Raw genomic sequence first — 18,360 nt, 5'->3', positions numbered from 1 at the left:
CTGTAAAATGGAATTCTTGAGCTTGAATTTTAAAAAAAAATCCTAATAAAATTTATTTTTACTGAATATTTTCTAGGCAACCTGCACAAAATATTTTAGCTTGAGTACAGCATTTCCTCCCTCGACTTAACAAATTTGTAAGGGTGGCACCCGTGTTGTGTCGTCGTCCTGCGCACCCTCCAGCCGCAACCCACTTATCTTGAAGAGGGGGGCGTGCGAGAGTGGAACAGCGTCCTCCTTTCGTTCTGAAACCTTTGAGGGCCTCTAAAAATCATGTCGGCGGCCGACTGGATGGCCCGGCTGCCTCAGGAGGTCAAGGACGCGCCCTTTTTCAGACTAGCCATTCCAGGTAACGCGAATATTGCGTCCTTTTGCTGTTTTTCAGCTGCTTCGGCATTGGCAGAGCTTTCGAAGCGCGGAATAAATTTGTCTTACTAGCTAGAGCAACTTTAAGTCCAAGACTTGAGCGCCGCTCTTGAAGCAAAATACGGGATTTATTCTTCTGAACGTCCGGTAATTTAAACGGAATGATTTTATTCAAAAACCTGCAAATTTTTGATGAGTGGAAATTCTCCAACGTGTCGAAAATCAAATTCATTCAACAAACGAAAATTTTTAAAATAAATAATATTGTTAAGAAACCATTTATCGCGTTCATGAGTATAACTCAAAAGAGGAATCTATCTTCCTGACTGTTCAGAGTGGAAATAAAAGTTCTAAAATTTAAAAACCATTTTGTCTGTTAGAAATAAATTCGTCCTGGTCCCGGCAAAATTGCGCAACGTTCAACAAACACCCAAATTTTCATTGTCGAATTGCTTGTTGCCCTTTTCTTGCAACAAGGAAATTCGCGTTTGGTTGTTGAAAGTTGCGCAATTTTGCCGGGACCAGGACGAATTCATTTTTTTTTTAAAAAAAATATGTTTTTGTCTTGCATTATTTAACTTACTGAATTTACGGTATTTTTCCAGCATGCCCATTGTATAAAGTGTTTATTTCTTAATCGGTTTTGCCATTTTTCGTGTGTTTCAGGGAGTCACGACTCGCTGAGTTACTCAATTCGCGCCGACGCCCCGCTGGCGGCGGACTGCCCGGACGCGGTGCGAATTCTGGAGCGGCTGTTCGGCCCCGTGACGCGGTCCATCCTCTTCAAATGGAGCGTAACTCAGAGCCTGAGTTTATCCGAGCAACTGCAGCTTGGCGTGCGTTACCTGGACCTGCGGCTGGCGATGCCGGCGGAGCCGCGGGGCGCCGCGAGGGGCAAGGAGACGCAGCCGCACGTGGTGCACCACCTGTGCGGCGACGACGTTGGGCCCCTGCTGGCCGACGCCGACGCCTTCCTCGCCGCCCATCCTCTCGAGGTGCTGATCGTCGACCTGCAGCACTTTTACCATTTTTGCCCTGATGACCACCAGCAGCTCGTCAATCACCTCTCCGGCCTCTTCGGCGACAGGCTCTGCCCCTACTGGCCCGGCGCCACGCAGGAAATCTCCCTCAGCTGGATGCAGGTCAGTGATATAGTTTGTCGATATCTGGGATCGAAATAAGGCGTAAAGTTTTTAAGAAATGCGAATGATCTGAATTATAAGAAATTTTATCACTAAATATTTAGAACTCATTTTAAAATAGTTTTGTTGAAAAAAAAATATTAATTTAAATTTATAAGTCATGCAATTTTTCGCTTATATGCAAAGCTCAATCAAATATTTGAAACTTTAATTTACAATTTTAATTTCTATAAATTAAAAACTCCCTTTTATAGCAACAAAATATTTTTAACTAAAAAATTATATGCGTTCTAGCTCTTCAAAAATTCGTTTTTATGGTGTAATATTTATAAAAATTAAAAGTTTTCCAAAATATTTACAATCGTAAATTTTCCCCTGGAATAAATTAAATTAATTAATTTAACTGTGATCTATTTTATCCAGGGTTGCATTTGCTTACCACTCAATATATACCTATATCTTGCGCAAGAAATTATTTTCGTCCATGAAACAATAAAATTTGCAGTCGGAGTGGTCAAAATTTTTCTCTACTGAGTAGATCTTTTCTTTTAAATTGCCATTTGTTGCCTACATTTCTCCAAAAAATTATTTTTGACGATTATTCAAGTCAGGTAATTAGAAAATTATTGTAAACTGACGCGCAAACATTGCCTAAAAATGCAAGAAACTGTTTTAAAATTAAAAAAAACATTTTTTACCACTGCCTCGCATTTTTTTAATTCGTGTTTTTCTTGCCACCTGATGATTTTATCTATAATAGTATTTATATTTATGCAGATAATTTTTTTCTACTGTTCCTAAACTGCTTGAAGATTAAAAAGTTGCGTGAAAAGCGTAAAAAATAAGGGCAAAAATTATTTATTGTAATAATATTTGACTTAGAATTTATTGTTGTCTTAATATTTAATGTTTACATGGTGCCACCAAAGTCGGTTAGTAGTATAGACTATAGACCATACTAAAAATTAGGAAACCGTTTTAAAAAAATTGCAGATGCACCAATATTTTTGATTGCAAGAAAACAGCTCAAAAAATTTCACAAATTATAGGATTTTCCGAATTTTCCCGCATTTTTTTCCAAATTGATAAAAAATTTGGAGTCCACCTGAGGAGGTTTCAAGGTGGCTAAACCCTGCTGAGTGTTGAATTTTCTTTTTAGCTGTTTTCTATGGCTTTTACGCGTGTTTTTACCCCTTTGAACCACTTGTGTGTTCGGGGGTGGCACATTGATGCTAATTTCAACCCTCTGAACGAATTTTCGTTGAAATCGAATTTTGGCGATATCGCCAAGTTCACTACTTTTAAAAATTTTGAAAAATGGGCTGGCGATATCGCCAACTTCACTAACGTAAAAATCCGTTTATTTTTCTCAAATCCCTCGATCATTAATAATTCTAATTTGTTGTCATTTAAAAAATTGTGTTTCCAGGCGCACGGGTACCAAGTGGTGTTGGTGTACCGGTGCGAGGAGGTGCGGGGGCTGCGGGGCGTTTGGCCCGGGGAGGCGTTGGCGTCGCCGTGGCCGGACGTGCGGAAGGCGCGGGCGCTGCTCGGCTTCCTCGAGCGGGGCCTGGCGGCGCGCGACCGGCGCTGCGGCCACGTGGCGCAGTGCGTGCTGACGCCGCGCACCGGCACCGTGCTGCCCGCCGGCCTCTGCTCCGATTTGCACTCCGGCCTGGCCGCCAGGTGCAACAAGGCCGTCGTGCCGTGGCTCAGAGCCCGCCGACAGCAACGCGACCACCTGAACGTCGCCATCGCCGACTTCGTCGACGCCGCTTTCGTCGACGCGGTGCTCAACCTCAATAGTTCAAATCCTGCCGTCGAACTGCCCAAAATTGCGGATAAGCCGCATGCTGACGTCTATTTGTAGCTGATTCTCTTGAAATAAGATATGTTTTTAGGGGTAGTAAAAATTAAAATCGGGTTTTCTCGGCAAATTTATGAGATTTTGAAAAAAGAAAAATTGCGTAAATATTCTCCCATGTGAAAGGTACGGATGGTAGGACAGATTTATTTGGCGTCATTCCATGCAAATTATGAAACAGGGTTGCATTTGCTTACCACCTGGTTTTTTTCATCACTGGTTTTTTCCGCTCAATTTTTACAAATTTCTTGCGCAAGAATTGCAAGAAATGAATTTATTCTATTTTTCTTTTCTGAAAATCTAAATTTTCAATCAGAGTGCTCAAAATTTCCTGCACTGCAGATATTTTCTTTTAAATTGCCATTTTGCTGCCTCAATTTCTCCAAATGGCAATTTTTCAAGTCGATGAGGTTTTAGGTTAATAATTAGAAAATTATTGAAAAATAAGGTGAAAAAATTGCCTGCAAGAAACTGGTAAAAATTGAAACCATTGCACTGCATTTTTTTAAATGCGGGTGGTTTGCAACCCTGTCAATTTTTAAATACTTTATGTCTAATATAATTCCAAATTTTGCCAATTATATCCGAATTTCTTGGAAAACTCGATATAATTAGTAATGTAGTATCAATCCCTCAGTCGACGGTGAAAAATTATCACATAAAATTTAAAAAATATGAAATAAATTCAAATCTATTCAAAATTTCTAAATACCGAGAAATCATGATTGTACTACGGTTGAAAACAAAATATTGTGAGTTGAATTCCTCGCGTGAAGCTCAATTGAATTAAATTTAATATCAAACTAATGTCATCTAATACGGTAAAAAGGTTATTTCTGAAATATTTGGTTGATTTTGTGACTTTTTAAATTATTATAATGCCAATTAAAATAACGAGAGGCTCTCAATAGCAGTTCTAAAGCACGTGTGACTTGTGCACAATTTTTAAATAGTAATAAATATATACTTTCGTTTTTTTGGGAAATTCCATTCAGGAACTGAAAAAGGGCGAACAATAAAATTTATATTGATTTTTTTTAAATTTTGCCTCCGTACTGTAATCATCAGATAAAAAAATTGCACACTGTTCGACTCGATTGGACTTTGCACTGAAGGATTTTGGGGAATCTCAAACTCAACTCTCCTCTGATGTTCGCTCTTCCTGTCGTTGTACTCTTTGAATGTTTCTTAAGCATTTCATGGTTTACCTACAAATTTGTATTTTGTTATGATTCTGGTTTACGCGAAGGACTAGAAAAGTTAATGAAAACTCTTACAATTAGCCATGTAGCCCTGATGTCTAAACTCAAAATATACACATTGGATGGATTTAAAACAAAACTCTTAGTCGTTAAAGGAAAAGAGCAAAGCATGTAAAAATACAAAATAATATATTACTGAATAATTACGAGTTGTTTGTATTTTTGCTGATTGTTATCCAGTATACGAGCATTTCAATCCAAAGTAAATAGTGATAAGCAGAACTGAAAAATTTCCGGTTGAAATTTCTGATTTTGCAAGGGAAAAAACATGTTTATTGTTCAGAATCGTGTTTGCCTGACTGAGTTATTGAAAATTAAATTTAAGTAGCCATTGCATGATTAAGATATAAACACAAATTCGTCCTGGTAGCGGCAAAATTGCGAAACTTTCAACAACCAAACGCGAATTTCTTTCTTGCAAGAAAAGGCAACAATCCATTCGACAGTGAAAATTTGGGCATTTTTTGTTGAATGATGCGCAAATTTACCGCGCCCAGGACGAATTGCAGAGCTAGGGAAACCTTTTGACATTCCATGCGTTTGTTCATTGGCGTGTCCTTCCCAGATTTTCAAATATGTATAACCTCAGAATGCCGTTCAAGCAACTTCCACTCAGGTTGTGTGACTGTGTATGTAGTCGTTTATCATTAATTACCTGTCTGAATAAAGTGGTTTGTTATTTTATAAAAAATTTTGTTTTTATTCGACTTAAATTATGGACTACGAACCCTGCAACATGTTGCCCGTAATCAAATCAATATTTATACAACATAAAATATTCTGTGGTCAAAACTGTGACGTGTGTGCGCGGCCGCCGATAACCTCATTCACGTTTGCTGACGCGGCTTCTTAAACTGCATTTTATCGCGCTTATCTTGTCCGGGTCGGACCGCAATTTGCCGTTTCCGATGTGAATAATAATTTATTGTTCCCTTAACAATAATATTGGTACCACAAGTGATTTCAATTAAATTGCCAAACGCTCTAATAATATTATTTTCGGTGCTATAAGTAATCTCATTAATGAACAAAAAAATATTTACTCTCAAAAGTCCACAATATCCTTTGAATCAATAATATTTTCAATATAGAGGATATTTTTCGTCCATTGTAAGAGTGAAGTGAATCAATTGTTTACTCGCATACCTTCAGCCATGTTTTCCATTGGGTGAAACCCCCGCTTGCCGCTATATAACCGTGGACCAAATAGCCCTCGAATTACTTCAGAGTTATTTTTCCACACGTTGACAACGGGCTAGTGAGGGAGACAATTGCCAGAGTAAGTGGTGAGAAACTAATAGTTCACTGAGCTTATTAATTCCTCTTTTAAATTCAATTTTGTAAAGTATAATACATGCATTTAATATTCCGTTCCTGATTTTAATTCGGTTATTTCAATAATGTTCTTTACTGAGTCATTATCAAGATGAAATATAATCAATAATTAATAAACCCAATATAAATTTTGCATCGTCAAAAGTACCAGCTTAAATAATAATGTAACTAATTGTATCTATTACACAAACTGGTCTCTTTCATTGTTTTACCCTAGTAATTAAAGAAACTACGCGATCTTGAACCGCTCGTCTAAAACTTTTATCAATCAAATTTCATTAAATTTATTAATTAACATATTTATTCTTTAAACGTAAATTCAAAATCTTCCATTATTTCCAACTTTGGGAGCTAATTAAAGTTAATTAAAGTCACGGTGCTCTGCAATAAATTGTTGTCTAATTCACCGTTCTTTAGTGTTAGCGCCAGCAGATTTTCGATTTAAAAGGCACCGCGATTTCATACTCAATCATGTGGATAGTTAACTTAGAATGTTTTTTTACGTACGGCGGAAACTAAAATCAGTCCAGCCAGTCGACGTGAAGAACACTATTTTTGAAAAAAAAAATCGATCGTTCCCGACGCTGCAAAATATTATTCAAATTTAAAAATAATATATGCGTTATTGAACTATTTTTTTTTAAATGAAAATAGTACTTTCCTTCCATATCAATGATGAATTTCTTTTAGACGACACAAAATAGACCATGACAACAGAGATGCAATATTCAAATTTGTAAACATTATTTTTTAATTAAAATTTAAATAAAATCTCCAGAAGGAAAGGGGCTCAAAATGACAAGAATCGGTCTTGTTTAAATAAAAACTTATAATTAAAGGTTATTATTTTATTTATAAAATGACAACATGTTAATGAAAATAGAGTTAGTTTCTGGAAGTTTCTTTTGAGTTACCAAAAGGGTAAAAATAGTGCACTTAGACTTTTGTAATTATTATCGACTGAATCATCACATCATCTCTAGTCAATATTTCATCGTCTTATCGCTATTAATAAGACAGTTAATTTGGCTAAAAAGTCCAAGGCCTCTCTAAAACGCCTAAAGTGCCATAATACCGTAAAAGGCGTAGTGCGTTTGGGTTTTCAATCGGTGCGTGGTGGTCGTTTAACGCACAAAGCAAAAGAAACACTTTGAGAGCTCCGCATAATGGGAAGGGAATCTTATCAGGAGTAAGAATAAAAATACAAGATCAATGCCAAATTCGATGGCTTTAGTATTGTTTTCATTGGCAAATGTAACGGTTTTCTCGCCCATTAAAGTGGAATGCCAAAATATTATTTGATAAAAATAGAGACCAATATTTACTCTTTTTTACGGAGTGCAGGAACATATAGGACTTTTCTGATAAAAAGTTTAATCTTATGCAACCGTTAGGAAGTCTAAATCCGGGTTTGGTTTTCGCGCAGTTGCCTAGGCCGTCAGTTGTAGGGACTGACTGAGTTGCGTTTGATATTATATTTATTTGTTTATTTATTATTTTCAGAAATATGAGTTCCCTCGCAGCAGTAAACTACAATGAAAAGTAAGTGTGGGTATATGGTATTTTTGTTACCGGGCTGCAGAATGTTTCTCATTATTATTTTTAAAAAAAAAAAGAAAAATAGCTGGTAGTTTTCTATTAGCTCTAAAATATTTTTACTTAAGAATTATGGCCTCTCGCCATTAAAGACGTTTGATAGAAAAATCAATTCTTATCTGTGCTAAATTGCAAAATATTAACAAAACCACGTAGCGTTTGAGGATTCGCTTTTTTATTTTTCATTTTTTTTTTACAAAGACTGGCCCTAAAATAAAAGCGGACCGTCAACTGTTCGAGTTTGAATAATTAATAAACTCATCGTTTCAATTGCAGTTTTAATTAGTAGCGATTCTCATTTTGAATCATCTTAAATTACATAATATATAGTATTTTTGTGAACTGCCCGCGCGTTTTCCAACCTCTGATTTCAATACCATTGCATCATAACCAGCTAATTGCTAAATATTTTTTTAGTGTTCCAATCGCAAATTTGAATTTGGATTTCGAAATTCATCGCCTGTTCACCTTTCCACTCCGACTCTTCCGGGGACACAAATTTGAGCTGCTCCGCAAGCTGGCAAAAAAAGGATTTTATTACGATCATGAGCGTGGATGTGCACGCCCATTTTACTGCGCGGTGACCATCAGTGCTGAAATATTATCTCAGGATATTAAAGATGCTGAAAAGATTATTTCCGAAAGACTGCTACAGTCAAATTGTGATATTTCGAGAAATGTGCCAACAGGAAATGTCGACGGCGGCTTATTGCTGAATTACGAATTCGAGGCGCACCGTTTATTATCTCTGCTGAAAAATATCGATCATTTTCCGGACTTGAACATCTACGAAGTGGCAAAAAGTGGCTTTTTCTACTTTGGAGAAGAGGACAAGGTGATGTGTGATTTTTGCGATTTGACACTTCACCAATGGAAGGAGCGAGAAAAGCCTGACGAGGAGCACCTCCTTTGGAGCCCGGATTGTCCTTTTCTACTCAAGGATATAGAAGCCACCACCCTCAACATCCCGATCGGCAGCGAGCAGATCGATTCATTCAAAACTGACGCCATTGGTATCATGACTCATATTACCGCGAATCCTAACTTTGTCCCTGCTGACTGTGCTGCTGGAGGCCATTTTCCGCATCAAGTTCAGGTAAAAAAATTGATCGCATATTTTTTTAATATTCAATTAACAATCTTTGCAAGTTTTCACACTTTTCGTGCATTCATTTTTTTTTTTCAAGAAGCCTCAGTGTGTGAATCCTTTTGTGTTACAAAATCGTGAAAAATAATTTCCAAACATAATTTTAATAAGTTTAAATTTGAATTTTAAAACAAATTTTAATTATTTGTTTAGGAATTTCTTTCAACTTCCTGGTGATCCTGTTGATGCACCACAACCTGAGCCTGACGGTCCGCAACAAGATTCTGCAGAAAACCAAGCTTTGCCCTGGATAAACCAACCTACCTCTCGGAGCAGCCTGCAGGAATCAGGAATGAAACCGAATCGTCACGATAATTTTAAAATTTTATCTTTGTTGGATGTGTTTTGTTAATAATTAAATAAGTAAAAAGCAACATTTGGTGTCGTTCCCTCATAATTTTCTACAAAATATACCTTTTGCTCCAAAAAGTTGATTCATCACCTGCACGCACAACATTAAAATGCATCTCCAATTTTGAGTTTTACAATAATGAAAAAAATTAAGAAAGGGTTAAACAGAGAAGTAGAAAACATAATTTTGCACAGACAAAAACATTCTACAAAATTGAAAATTAATTATTATAAGCTACAAAGGGCTGCCGTGCGCAGATAGATTCGTATGCTTTGAGTGTGTGTGACTTTATTTCATTCAAGTATGATAATAGTTTGACACGCCTCCCAATATTGAGCTCTGCATTCGCTGGCGCCGATCATCCGACGCATACCCCTACTTCTCCTCTTGTTTAGAAAACATATTTATATGGTGACTCATCTGCTTATTCGTGCAACATTGTCGAGCTGGGCAGACGTGCGAAATCGTCTTCGCATACTGTGATTTTAAATTTCCGCCGTAAGTCTTTTTATTCGGTTTATTGTTAGCTTCAATCGGATTGATATTCAATTTCATATCAGTTTGTAATCAAGTTCGTTCATAAACAGATAAAACTTGACTTGAAGTGAAACTAATGTTTAAGTCGAAAAGTCTAACCTACTCCTTTTTGTACTTAAAGAGTTGGCCCTAAAGGAGTCGGAAAGCACACCTTCACTGCGAGCCAAGTCTTACGTCAACTAAGTGTTCATATACCCGGCCAAGGGTGATATAATAGTCATCACATTATTTGCCTTGAAATGATGGGTTCCGTCAAAGAATCAACCGGTAAATTCCTCCAAAATGAAACCAGGTAAGTGCCAAAATGTACTTAATTAAAAATGTAAATTAAAGAAGATGTTTTTATCGCAAAAATCAATTTTAAATTATTTAAGTTCGTTATTTGATAAAGGATTAGTTTAAAAAATATATATTTGCCATTATAACAGCTGATCGCGAGAAGCGGAATTCCACCAGCTGCCATTTTTTAGTACAAGGACCAGCACAAAAAATGCTCCTTCTTGTATGTAGAGCCCCGATTGCTAAAAACATGTGTTTATTCCATTAATTTTTCATTATTTATTTACCCTAATGAGCCGGTTTGATGCACATGACCGTTTCTTAACCATAAACATTATTTTTATACAAAAATATAGGGGCTTTAATCAATTTAGAATTGTCTCTTATATTCTAACTAACTAAACATTATTTTTTCAGGGCAACGGGACATGAAACGCTTTTCACCGAAGCTCCAGCTCCGTATTTCAAGTTGTCGGATATAAATTTGAATTTTGCCTTGCACCGCTTGTTCACCTTCTTCGCCTTTATTCCACTCGATTTTTGGCAAGGATTCCCATTCGCCCGTCTACTCGAGCTGGCCGAGCTGGGCCTCAACTGCGTCAATGAGCGCGGCCGTGCATTTTTCTACTGTACGTTTTGCACTTCAAAATTCAGCCCTGAGGAAGTCCAGGGATACTCTGTCCAATATATTCGCGAGAAGATGAATTGCAGAGCTCACGCACAAAATATGCCACTGGGAGATGTAGAGGCAATGCAGAATTACAATTACGAGGCATATCGGCTGTTTTCGCTGCTGAAAAAGCCCGACTGGCAGCATGTCGAGCCCTTCGGCCTGGCGAGAAATGGATTTTACTACACCGGAGACCAAGACCGTGTCAGGTGCGCTTTCTGCAAGGTGGAAGTTTGCAAATGGACGAAAGGAGACACGCCCGAATCGGAGCACAAGAGTTGGAGCCCAGATTGCCCGTTTTTGCGTAACGCGGCAGACGTGGGCAACATCGTCATTGGAAAAGAGACGATTAAGTTCTCTCACGACGGCTTGGGAACACCAAGTAAAGGCTCTCGACCTTTCACACCGCCTGCCACAGAAACCGAACACGATGATGCTGAAGCACGAGATGCTGAACAGCAAGCCAGACGCCACCAAACCCTCCCTCAAGTGCCGGTTAGCATTATTTGTAGCAAGTAATTAAAAAAGTGGATTGATACATGGCAACAATTGAAAATTATTTGAATTGTTGGATGCAAAGAGCAGTTAGTTGATCGATAAACAATAATGTTCTACAATTTGCAAGGACCTTGCTAGATTTTCTCTAAAATTTACAGTGCTTGACCACATTTTCTTGGCAGATTTTAATTCCTATTTTCAAGATCTATTCAACAGTGCATGACACATTTTGGGGATTTTTTTTTAAATAATATCAGATTTTAAATAGGAGACAGTCCTTACTATTTGAAAAGCATATGCTATCTTTGCAGCCTCTTTTCTAAAATATTTGCAGTGCTATTTTGGCTTTGAATCCTAAGGGATGCATGAGTTCATGCATTGGCAACAAGTATTTTACAGGATTTTGCAGTATCAATCCTCTTTAATGCTGAATTTAATGCAATATTTATTTTTCTAATTTTTACTCAAATTCTTACTGTATGAGGGATGTGAAATTTAGATAAAACATCTATAGTTAGGGTTTACACTGTTAAAAATCAGTTCTATTTTGCAGGATATACCTGGTAAACTCGGCGAACTCTGCTGAAGCACACAAAAGAGACTGTCCCGCCGTAACAGTGTTTAGCAGTAATGAAATCCTCGCCACCATCCACAAGTCATGGAGTGACGTAAATCAACTGTAATTTGGCAAAGACTTCACTCACTCTGCTCAATCAGCTCAACGAAGTTTTAGGGACGACACTCTCGAGCAAAATTAAGACTATTTTTTACATATGAAACATATATCTGTGTTATAATCATAACATTGTTTACAAAGAAAATTGGAAACATGTGTTAAAGCGAAAATAATAAGAAAAAAATGATCTGTTTTTATTTTCCTTTATATGATGAGTTTTTGTGTCTCATGAAAAGCCTGTTCATGACTGTGTATATGTGAAAAATAATATAAGCATACACGAGGGGTCAACTTTGTTTCCCCCTGTTTATAAAGTGTAAGATATCATGTTGAGTTTAAATTCTTTACATTTTCCTTGAAGCTAACGTCTTGATTACACTCATATCTAGCTTTGGCTTCTACCCGCAGCCCTTATTTCGTGAACAGAAAAATTTATCAGAACCTTATTACTCAAAAATTGTTATGTTAAATAAATAAAATCTGTTTTCTGAACGAATACTGCCAACAATTTAAATTACAAAAGATAACAATTTCATGAGTGAGCAGTTCTTTGAATCTCAAGAGTCAATTTTAATATGTATAATGAATTCACATCAACGCAGATCGCACAAAAATACCAAGAAACAAGACAATCGCATTGCGATTCTTATTTAAAATTATTATAGCTGTCTATAACAGTTGTAAATTCCGATTCAAATGAATTGTGATTTCTTCATTTCTTTCAAGTTCATTTTCTACAGTAACACTTAAGGATGTAGACTTTTAAAGTCTAAGAAAGTTAATAAAGTCTTATTTATGCACATAACGTATAAAATTTGCGCAGGTCGGGTAAAGACAGCGATCTCAATCTGCTATCATTCGTGAATGAAACCAGAGACGAACACCCGGCACGTCGTGCGTTAATAAGAGCTGTAAGATGAGTCCTCCTCAGTCCAATGCCTTGCCATTTCTAGAGTAAGTCTCCAAAATGTATAAAATTTAATTTATTGACTTGATGTGAGCTTTTGACTGTTTTCACATTATACTTTTTACAGTCAGTTTCTCAGAATATGTCCACCTTTATGTAAACTATTTTAATTGAACGACTGTTTCGAGCAAAATTAACTCCTGCTTGAAATTAATGTCATTTTTGAGGATTTTTAGTTAATATTCTTGCTATATAAGCATATTTTAATTCAATACAGACGAATTTGAACTATTTTATGTGTGGTCAAAATTAATTATAATTTCGATGGGATTTTAACGCGCATATACTACAAATTAACCACTTATTTGGGTACTTTTCGCAGATGGAAAAATTGAAATAAATATTTGGTTCATATATTTTTTGCTGTCACTAAAATTCCAGAAGAAAAAGCAAGAAAATTGCGTTACAAATTATTTTTATATAATATAAAAATTATTTTAATTAGATGACAGTTTTGAAAAATTATTCGAATGATTTCCGAGAATTATTATTTTCTTTCATTGTCTCAGTTGCATTATTTATAGTAATAAGACTTTAAGAAAAGTCAAGCTGTAAAAGTCTCATCTGCGTATTACATTATTTGCTGTAAATTTCGCGTTCGCCAAAAACGCTCTCTCTGCTCTCGTCCGCGGTAAAGCCAGAGACCTGATAACACACGGTGCGACGTGCGTTAATAAGTGCCTGTGCAATGAGCCCTCCTCGGACAAATTCCTTGCCATTTGCACCCACTCACCCTCCAGCGTAAGTCACAAAAGTGTCAAAAATTTATTTGGACTTTTTTTTAAAGTTTCACCGACAAGTTCTGCCTTTAATATAAATCATTATTTATTGCACGCAACTGTTTGGAGCAACATTCACTCTCCTAATTGTAGTTTATTTCATTTTTAAAGATTTTCTCCGTCCCAATTTGTTAAAATTCTTGCTATCCAAGCATATGTAAATGACTTTGAACGATATTTTGTGTGCGGTCAAAATGAATTTATGCTTTTATTTGGAAGCCCAGAAAAAGCCGGTCGTTTACAATTCACAGCTTGAATAATTTATTTGAATTTTGAATATCCTCTATGCACCCACTTCAAAAATATTATCTAATAATCATAGTGAACATAAGAAAGTCTTAGAAACAATTGCAATATGATAGCAGTTATGATAAAGTTGTCTGTATCTTAATCAAATCACCAGGCAATGGATAATTAAAATGAAATATTCCTTCCTTATCAGTATATGAATCTGAATTGAGTGAAAAATTTTGTTTTCAGGCAAATGAATCCTGCACAACAATGCAGAAGGAGCGTAGTGGACCCTCGGCTGCTAAATTTCAATTTGGCGATGCATCGATTGTTTTCTTTCCCTCTTCATTTCCATGAGAAGTTCAAAATTGCTCTACTTATTCCTCTGTCTGAAAATGGCCTCTTCTATATCAACGAGTGTGGGGTGGAACTATTGTGTTGCTATTTCTGTCCGTTGAAATTCAGCATCGAGGAATATTGTGATCGCGAAGGCCTCAATTTAGCTAAGATTATCGAAGAGCACAATAAATTTGACTGTAATATCGGAGCTCACGGCTCAAAAAATATCGCAATAGGCGAACGAATCATACTGAATAACAATTTTGAAGCGCATCGTCTGTTTTCAATTCTGAAAAAGACCGACTGGAAGTATGTGGAGCCGTTTGATTTAGCCAAAAGCGGATTTTTCTACATGGGAAACAACGATGCAGTTTTTTGCGTTCACTGCAACGTGATTGTCGAAGGCTGGGAGCCTGGAGACACACCAGACGGAGAGCACAGGAAATGGAGCCCGTCGTGCCCGTTTTTGTGCAGCCACAGCAGCGTCGTCAACTACCCTATCGGAAGCGAGCCCCTCGAAGGGCAGCACGATGGCATTGGAAAGAAATCCACAGGCGCTAACCCATTCCCATTGGCACAATCAGATCAACCACCAGCTCAAATCACGGAAGATCAGGGTGCACAGCTGCCTGCTGCAGCCCCTCAGGGGGAAGCTGAAGCCCCTCAGGGTGAGCAAGATTTTCAAGACGAGCCTCAGCCCTGAATTTGAAAAGTGGCCTTGTTTTTTGTCAATTCTGAGGTCGATTTTAATAAAAATAATTTTTAAATACGAGATATTGCTTACTTTCTTTTTTTCTCTTTGTGTCGCAATATTTTTCATTGCGCAAGTAATTTTTTTTGGTAACAAAAACCCCAAACTAAAAATAAGCTCTTAATCCTTGTACATGTGGATTAAATTTCGTATGGATGTTTTATTTGTTCATTGTAAAATAACGGTGAAATATTTGTTCACTCAAATACTCTCGGGAATATGTTTTCCATCGGGCGGAGCACCCGCTTGTCACTATAACCGGGGACGAAATATCCCTGGAATCACTCACTTGAGAGTTATTTTTCCTCACGTTAACAACGAGCAAGTGTGGGAGACGTCGCGCGTGCAGGCTTAACTTCACGAATTTGGAAGAGTGAGTGGTGAGAAACAATATTTCACTGAGCATAATTTATTTTCTTGACATGTAATTAATTCCGAAGAAGAGTCTAACTAACCAATAGTGTTCGCAAAAGAGTCAATGCATATTTTTAAATACACACAGTATGATTGTTGCTGTATCGTTAATGTTCCAGTTTACTAATATATAATGTAGCTGCTTATTAAGTACATAAACCAGCCTCTTTTATTGTTTTACCCTAATAGTTACAGAAACTACGCGACCGCGTCTAAAATTCATATTTTATCAAATTAAAATTTCATTTCATTAATTTTCAAATTGAATATTAATAATATTTTAATTCAGTTTTTATTTTGAGAAGTTATTCTTTTAACGTAAATTGTAAATCTTCCAACTTTGGGAACTAATTAAAGTGGGTGGCGTCAGAAAATAATCCACCGGGAGGGTAACTACCCTGCGGCCCGAATTAATGCCAACGTAAATCTAGATAAAAGGCAATTTCCTGATAATTAATCAGCTAGATAAAATCACCAAGTTACAATTGACATATCTTATTAAATGAGTTCGGCGATTATTTTTCTTTGATTTTGTAGTGCCTGCCAATAGGTGGCACTCTCCGTCCACCTTTTCCAACCTGTGAACCTTTCCTTACAATTAGTTAGCAGCGTCATTCCCCTCTGCGTGAAAAGCATAACTCAAGACCATAGAGACTATAACTATTCTCAATCACATTTTCTCTATCGTTTTGTGTAATTAAAAACATAAATTTTGAGGTTTAATTGAAAATTATAAAAATTTACAGACTCGGTTAAACGGAGTAAGCCGAGTTTATTTTAATTTAATTGATAAAATAACTTGTGATATTTACTGTGACTATTTTAATTGTAAATTATTTGAATACACTATAAATTCCAAATGAATTCATGTAATGTTTTCACAGTTCAAATAATTACCGAGATTCCGAATAAAGCCATTCCACAAATTTGAAGGATTTATTTACGACCTCCCCTCAATTTGACAAATTATTTTAGCGCAATTTGCCACTGAAACATTTATTTATCTTATAAATTTTAATAATTAATTCTAATTGTTTTAGTTGGCTCTTTGCTTTACTAATTAAGAATACCAATTTTCTGAAAATACCGTGCAATCTCCTAAAATTTAAATTTGTTCAGAATTTTATAAAATTAAATATAAAATTAATTAATATTTCGAATTTTTCCCATTTTATTTCACAAGAGAGCATTAGCGGGCCACTGCCTGTCATATTATTTCGTGATAAATGAAATAAATATTTCTTTATTAATAAAATGTTGGTCATTTCTTGTAAGTCTAAACAATTAGTTCAATCTTTCATCACGATATTCACGATGCATACATAAAAAATTACAATTACAGAGAAAGAGTGAAGTCAAAATCAGTGAGCATTAATTATTGATTTTATTCATCTCTGCCCTATTTAATATCCACGCGATTGTGGCCGCACCTATTGAAAGTGACGTGGATCTCGAGAAACAAGAATAAAAACAGAAACGGTGGTGGCGCGATAAGCTGCTACTTAGTCAAGAGCTATAATTGGCGCGAGACACAACAGTGTAGAATTGATATGTAGAGAAGCGGGAGTAATTTTGGCAGTCAAACAAGCTCATTTCGCCGGTTGGCGCAATAAAATTGAAGACCAAGAACAGTTAGACTTTTTAAATCGCAATAGATGCATCATGCACGAGTGAAATTTAAAAGTGATTTAATCAGAGGATAGTCGGCTTAATTTGAAGAGTGTTTTTGAACATCGAAAGATAAGCTTTAATTTTTATAAGTGTATACTCTTTAAAAATTGATAGAACAAAACTCCCGTAAACAAAAAGGAACTGTCGGCGAACAATTGAATAATTTACAAAAAATAATGAATTTCACATTCTGGTAGGGTACAGTAACGGTTTTGGTTTTAAAATGACATGATCAATTTCTCTTTTCATATATCTCAAATAGAAAAAATTGAATTGGCAACACAATTTTAAAAATATTTTTTATAAAACGTGGCTGAAGGGTCGTATTTTCATTTTTATAATTTTTGTTGTTCTGAATTTAAATTACATAATAGGAAAGAAAATATATTCAGGAGTGACAGAATAATAGGTTTCCTAAAAATATATTTTTACTTAACTCACATAAACATTTCAGTTGTACGTACGTGTCAAGAAAAATGGAGAGAAAGCGAATCGCGAGGCGAAATAATCCCAAGAGGAAAAGGTATGCGAGTATAACTTTTAAATCTTTTATATTTTATAAAAATTAACGAGTAATTTTCGTAATTTCAGCCGCAACTCTATAAGCGACGTTCTCCCTTTGATCTTCTTTTTCCTTATTGGAATAATTCTTGCTCAAATTTTTATGAGCTTTGTCACCAGTAAGAAAAGTTCCGTTTATTATAAATTGATATTATTTTCTAATTATTCATACAGATCCCGATGATAGCGTGGTGAAAACGCTAATACCGGCCCTTCCCGTGCTAATGGGCCTGTTTGTTTTCAAACTATCGATCTTCTTCGGGGCAGTTTTCTCTACCGTGGTGTACATGTTCAATTATTGTTCCAATGCTGAATTTCACGTACCTGCTGAGATCAACGCTAAGGAGCAGTTCAACCTCGGGTCTGGTTAGTATATACATCTCCATAATAGACTTTTTGGGTCGGACCTTCTTCAATGATCAAGTTCTCGGCCAAAACTATTTATAGTTTTTGAAAAAGGCGACCACTCGAGGTTGTGTTCATAATGGGAATAAACAACGAGGATGAAGCCCGTTTTCATATATTCCCAATACAAAACTATTTAGTTTGAATGGCTTTTAAATCCCTACATTAGTAATTTTGATCATTAAATTTATTTTAAATTGAAACTCAATTTTTAAATTTCAGCCGTTTTCCTTTTTGCACTGGGCACGTACTTGCATCTGAGCCACAGGAATATTGGAATGTCCACCGCCAAGGTTTAATCGAGCTATAAATTCAATAAAATATAGTATTTGCACCTAAAAACTATTTATTTTAAATGTTACACCCATCATTACAGATATTTAAAACGTTTCCTCGTCACTGTCTGAAAAGAAAACTAGTCCTTGAGAGTTTTGGACAGGAACAAAATATAAGACTTTTAATCCCTACGATAATCATGCTAAAATTGTTATTGAATAATAACTTACCTTAGAATATTC

At 36.1% G+C, this 18,360-nt stretch overlaps 2 protein-coding genes and 2 long non-coding RNA genes across 4 annotated transcripts; all 4 read left to right on the top strand.

Moving 5' to 3' along the window:
* Positions 1-137: 137 nt before the first annotated feature.
* Positions 138-5,319, top strand: LOC135940642 (PI-PLC X domain-containing protein 3). The gene is made up of 3 exons (XM_065485613.1): positions 138-349; positions 1,033-1,508; positions 2,938-5,319. The coding sequence occupies exons 1-3, from the start codon at positions 274-276 to the stop codon at positions 3,376-3,378; spliced, it is 993 nt and encodes a 330-aa protein (XP_065341685.1). The 5' UTR covers positions 138-273; the 3' UTR covers positions 3,379-5,319.
* Positions 5,320-9,460: 4,141 nt separating this feature from the next.
* On the top strand, positions 9,461-12,048 carry LOC135939493 (putative inhibitor of apoptosis). The gene is made up of 4 exons (XM_065483903.1): positions 9,461-9,562; positions 9,723-9,893; positions 10,298-11,045; positions 11,602-12,048. Exons 2-4 carry the CDS (start codon positions 9,841-9,843, stop codon positions 11,632-11,634), a joined length of 834 nt encoding a protein of 277 aa, XP_065339975.1. The 5' UTR covers positions 9,461-9,562; positions 9,723-9,840; the 3' UTR covers positions 11,635-12,048.
* A 1,118-nt stretch (positions 12,049-13,166) lies between these two features.
* LOC135939654 (uncharacterized) lies at positions 13,167-14,812 on the top strand. The gene is made up of 2 exons (XR_010574771.1): positions 13,167-13,432; positions 13,951-14,812. It is a non-coding gene; the product is annotated as an uncharacterized LOC135939654 (long non-coding RNA).
* A 2,653-nt stretch (positions 14,813-17,465) lies between these two features.
* LOC135938413 (uncharacterized) lies at positions 17,466-18,184 on the top strand. Its single transcript, XR_010574654.1, has 3 exons — positions 17,466-17,556; positions 17,612-17,803; positions 18,065-18,184. It is a non-coding gene; the product is annotated as an uncharacterized LOC135938413 (long non-coding RNA).
* The last annotated feature ends 176 nt before the right edge of the window (positions 18,185-18,360 follow it).

The sequence above is a fragment of the Cloeon dipterum genome, chromosome 3 (genome assembly GCF_949628265.1).
Source record: "Cloeon dipterum chromosome 3, ieCloDipt1.1, whole genome shotgun sequence".
NCBI classification, from domain to species: domain Eukaryota; kingdom Metazoa; phylum Arthropoda; class Insecta; order Ephemeroptera; family Baetidae; genus Cloeon; species Cloeon dipterum.
Note: the sequence above shows the minus strand (reverse complement) of the source record. Positions and strands in the feature narration are given on the sequence as shown.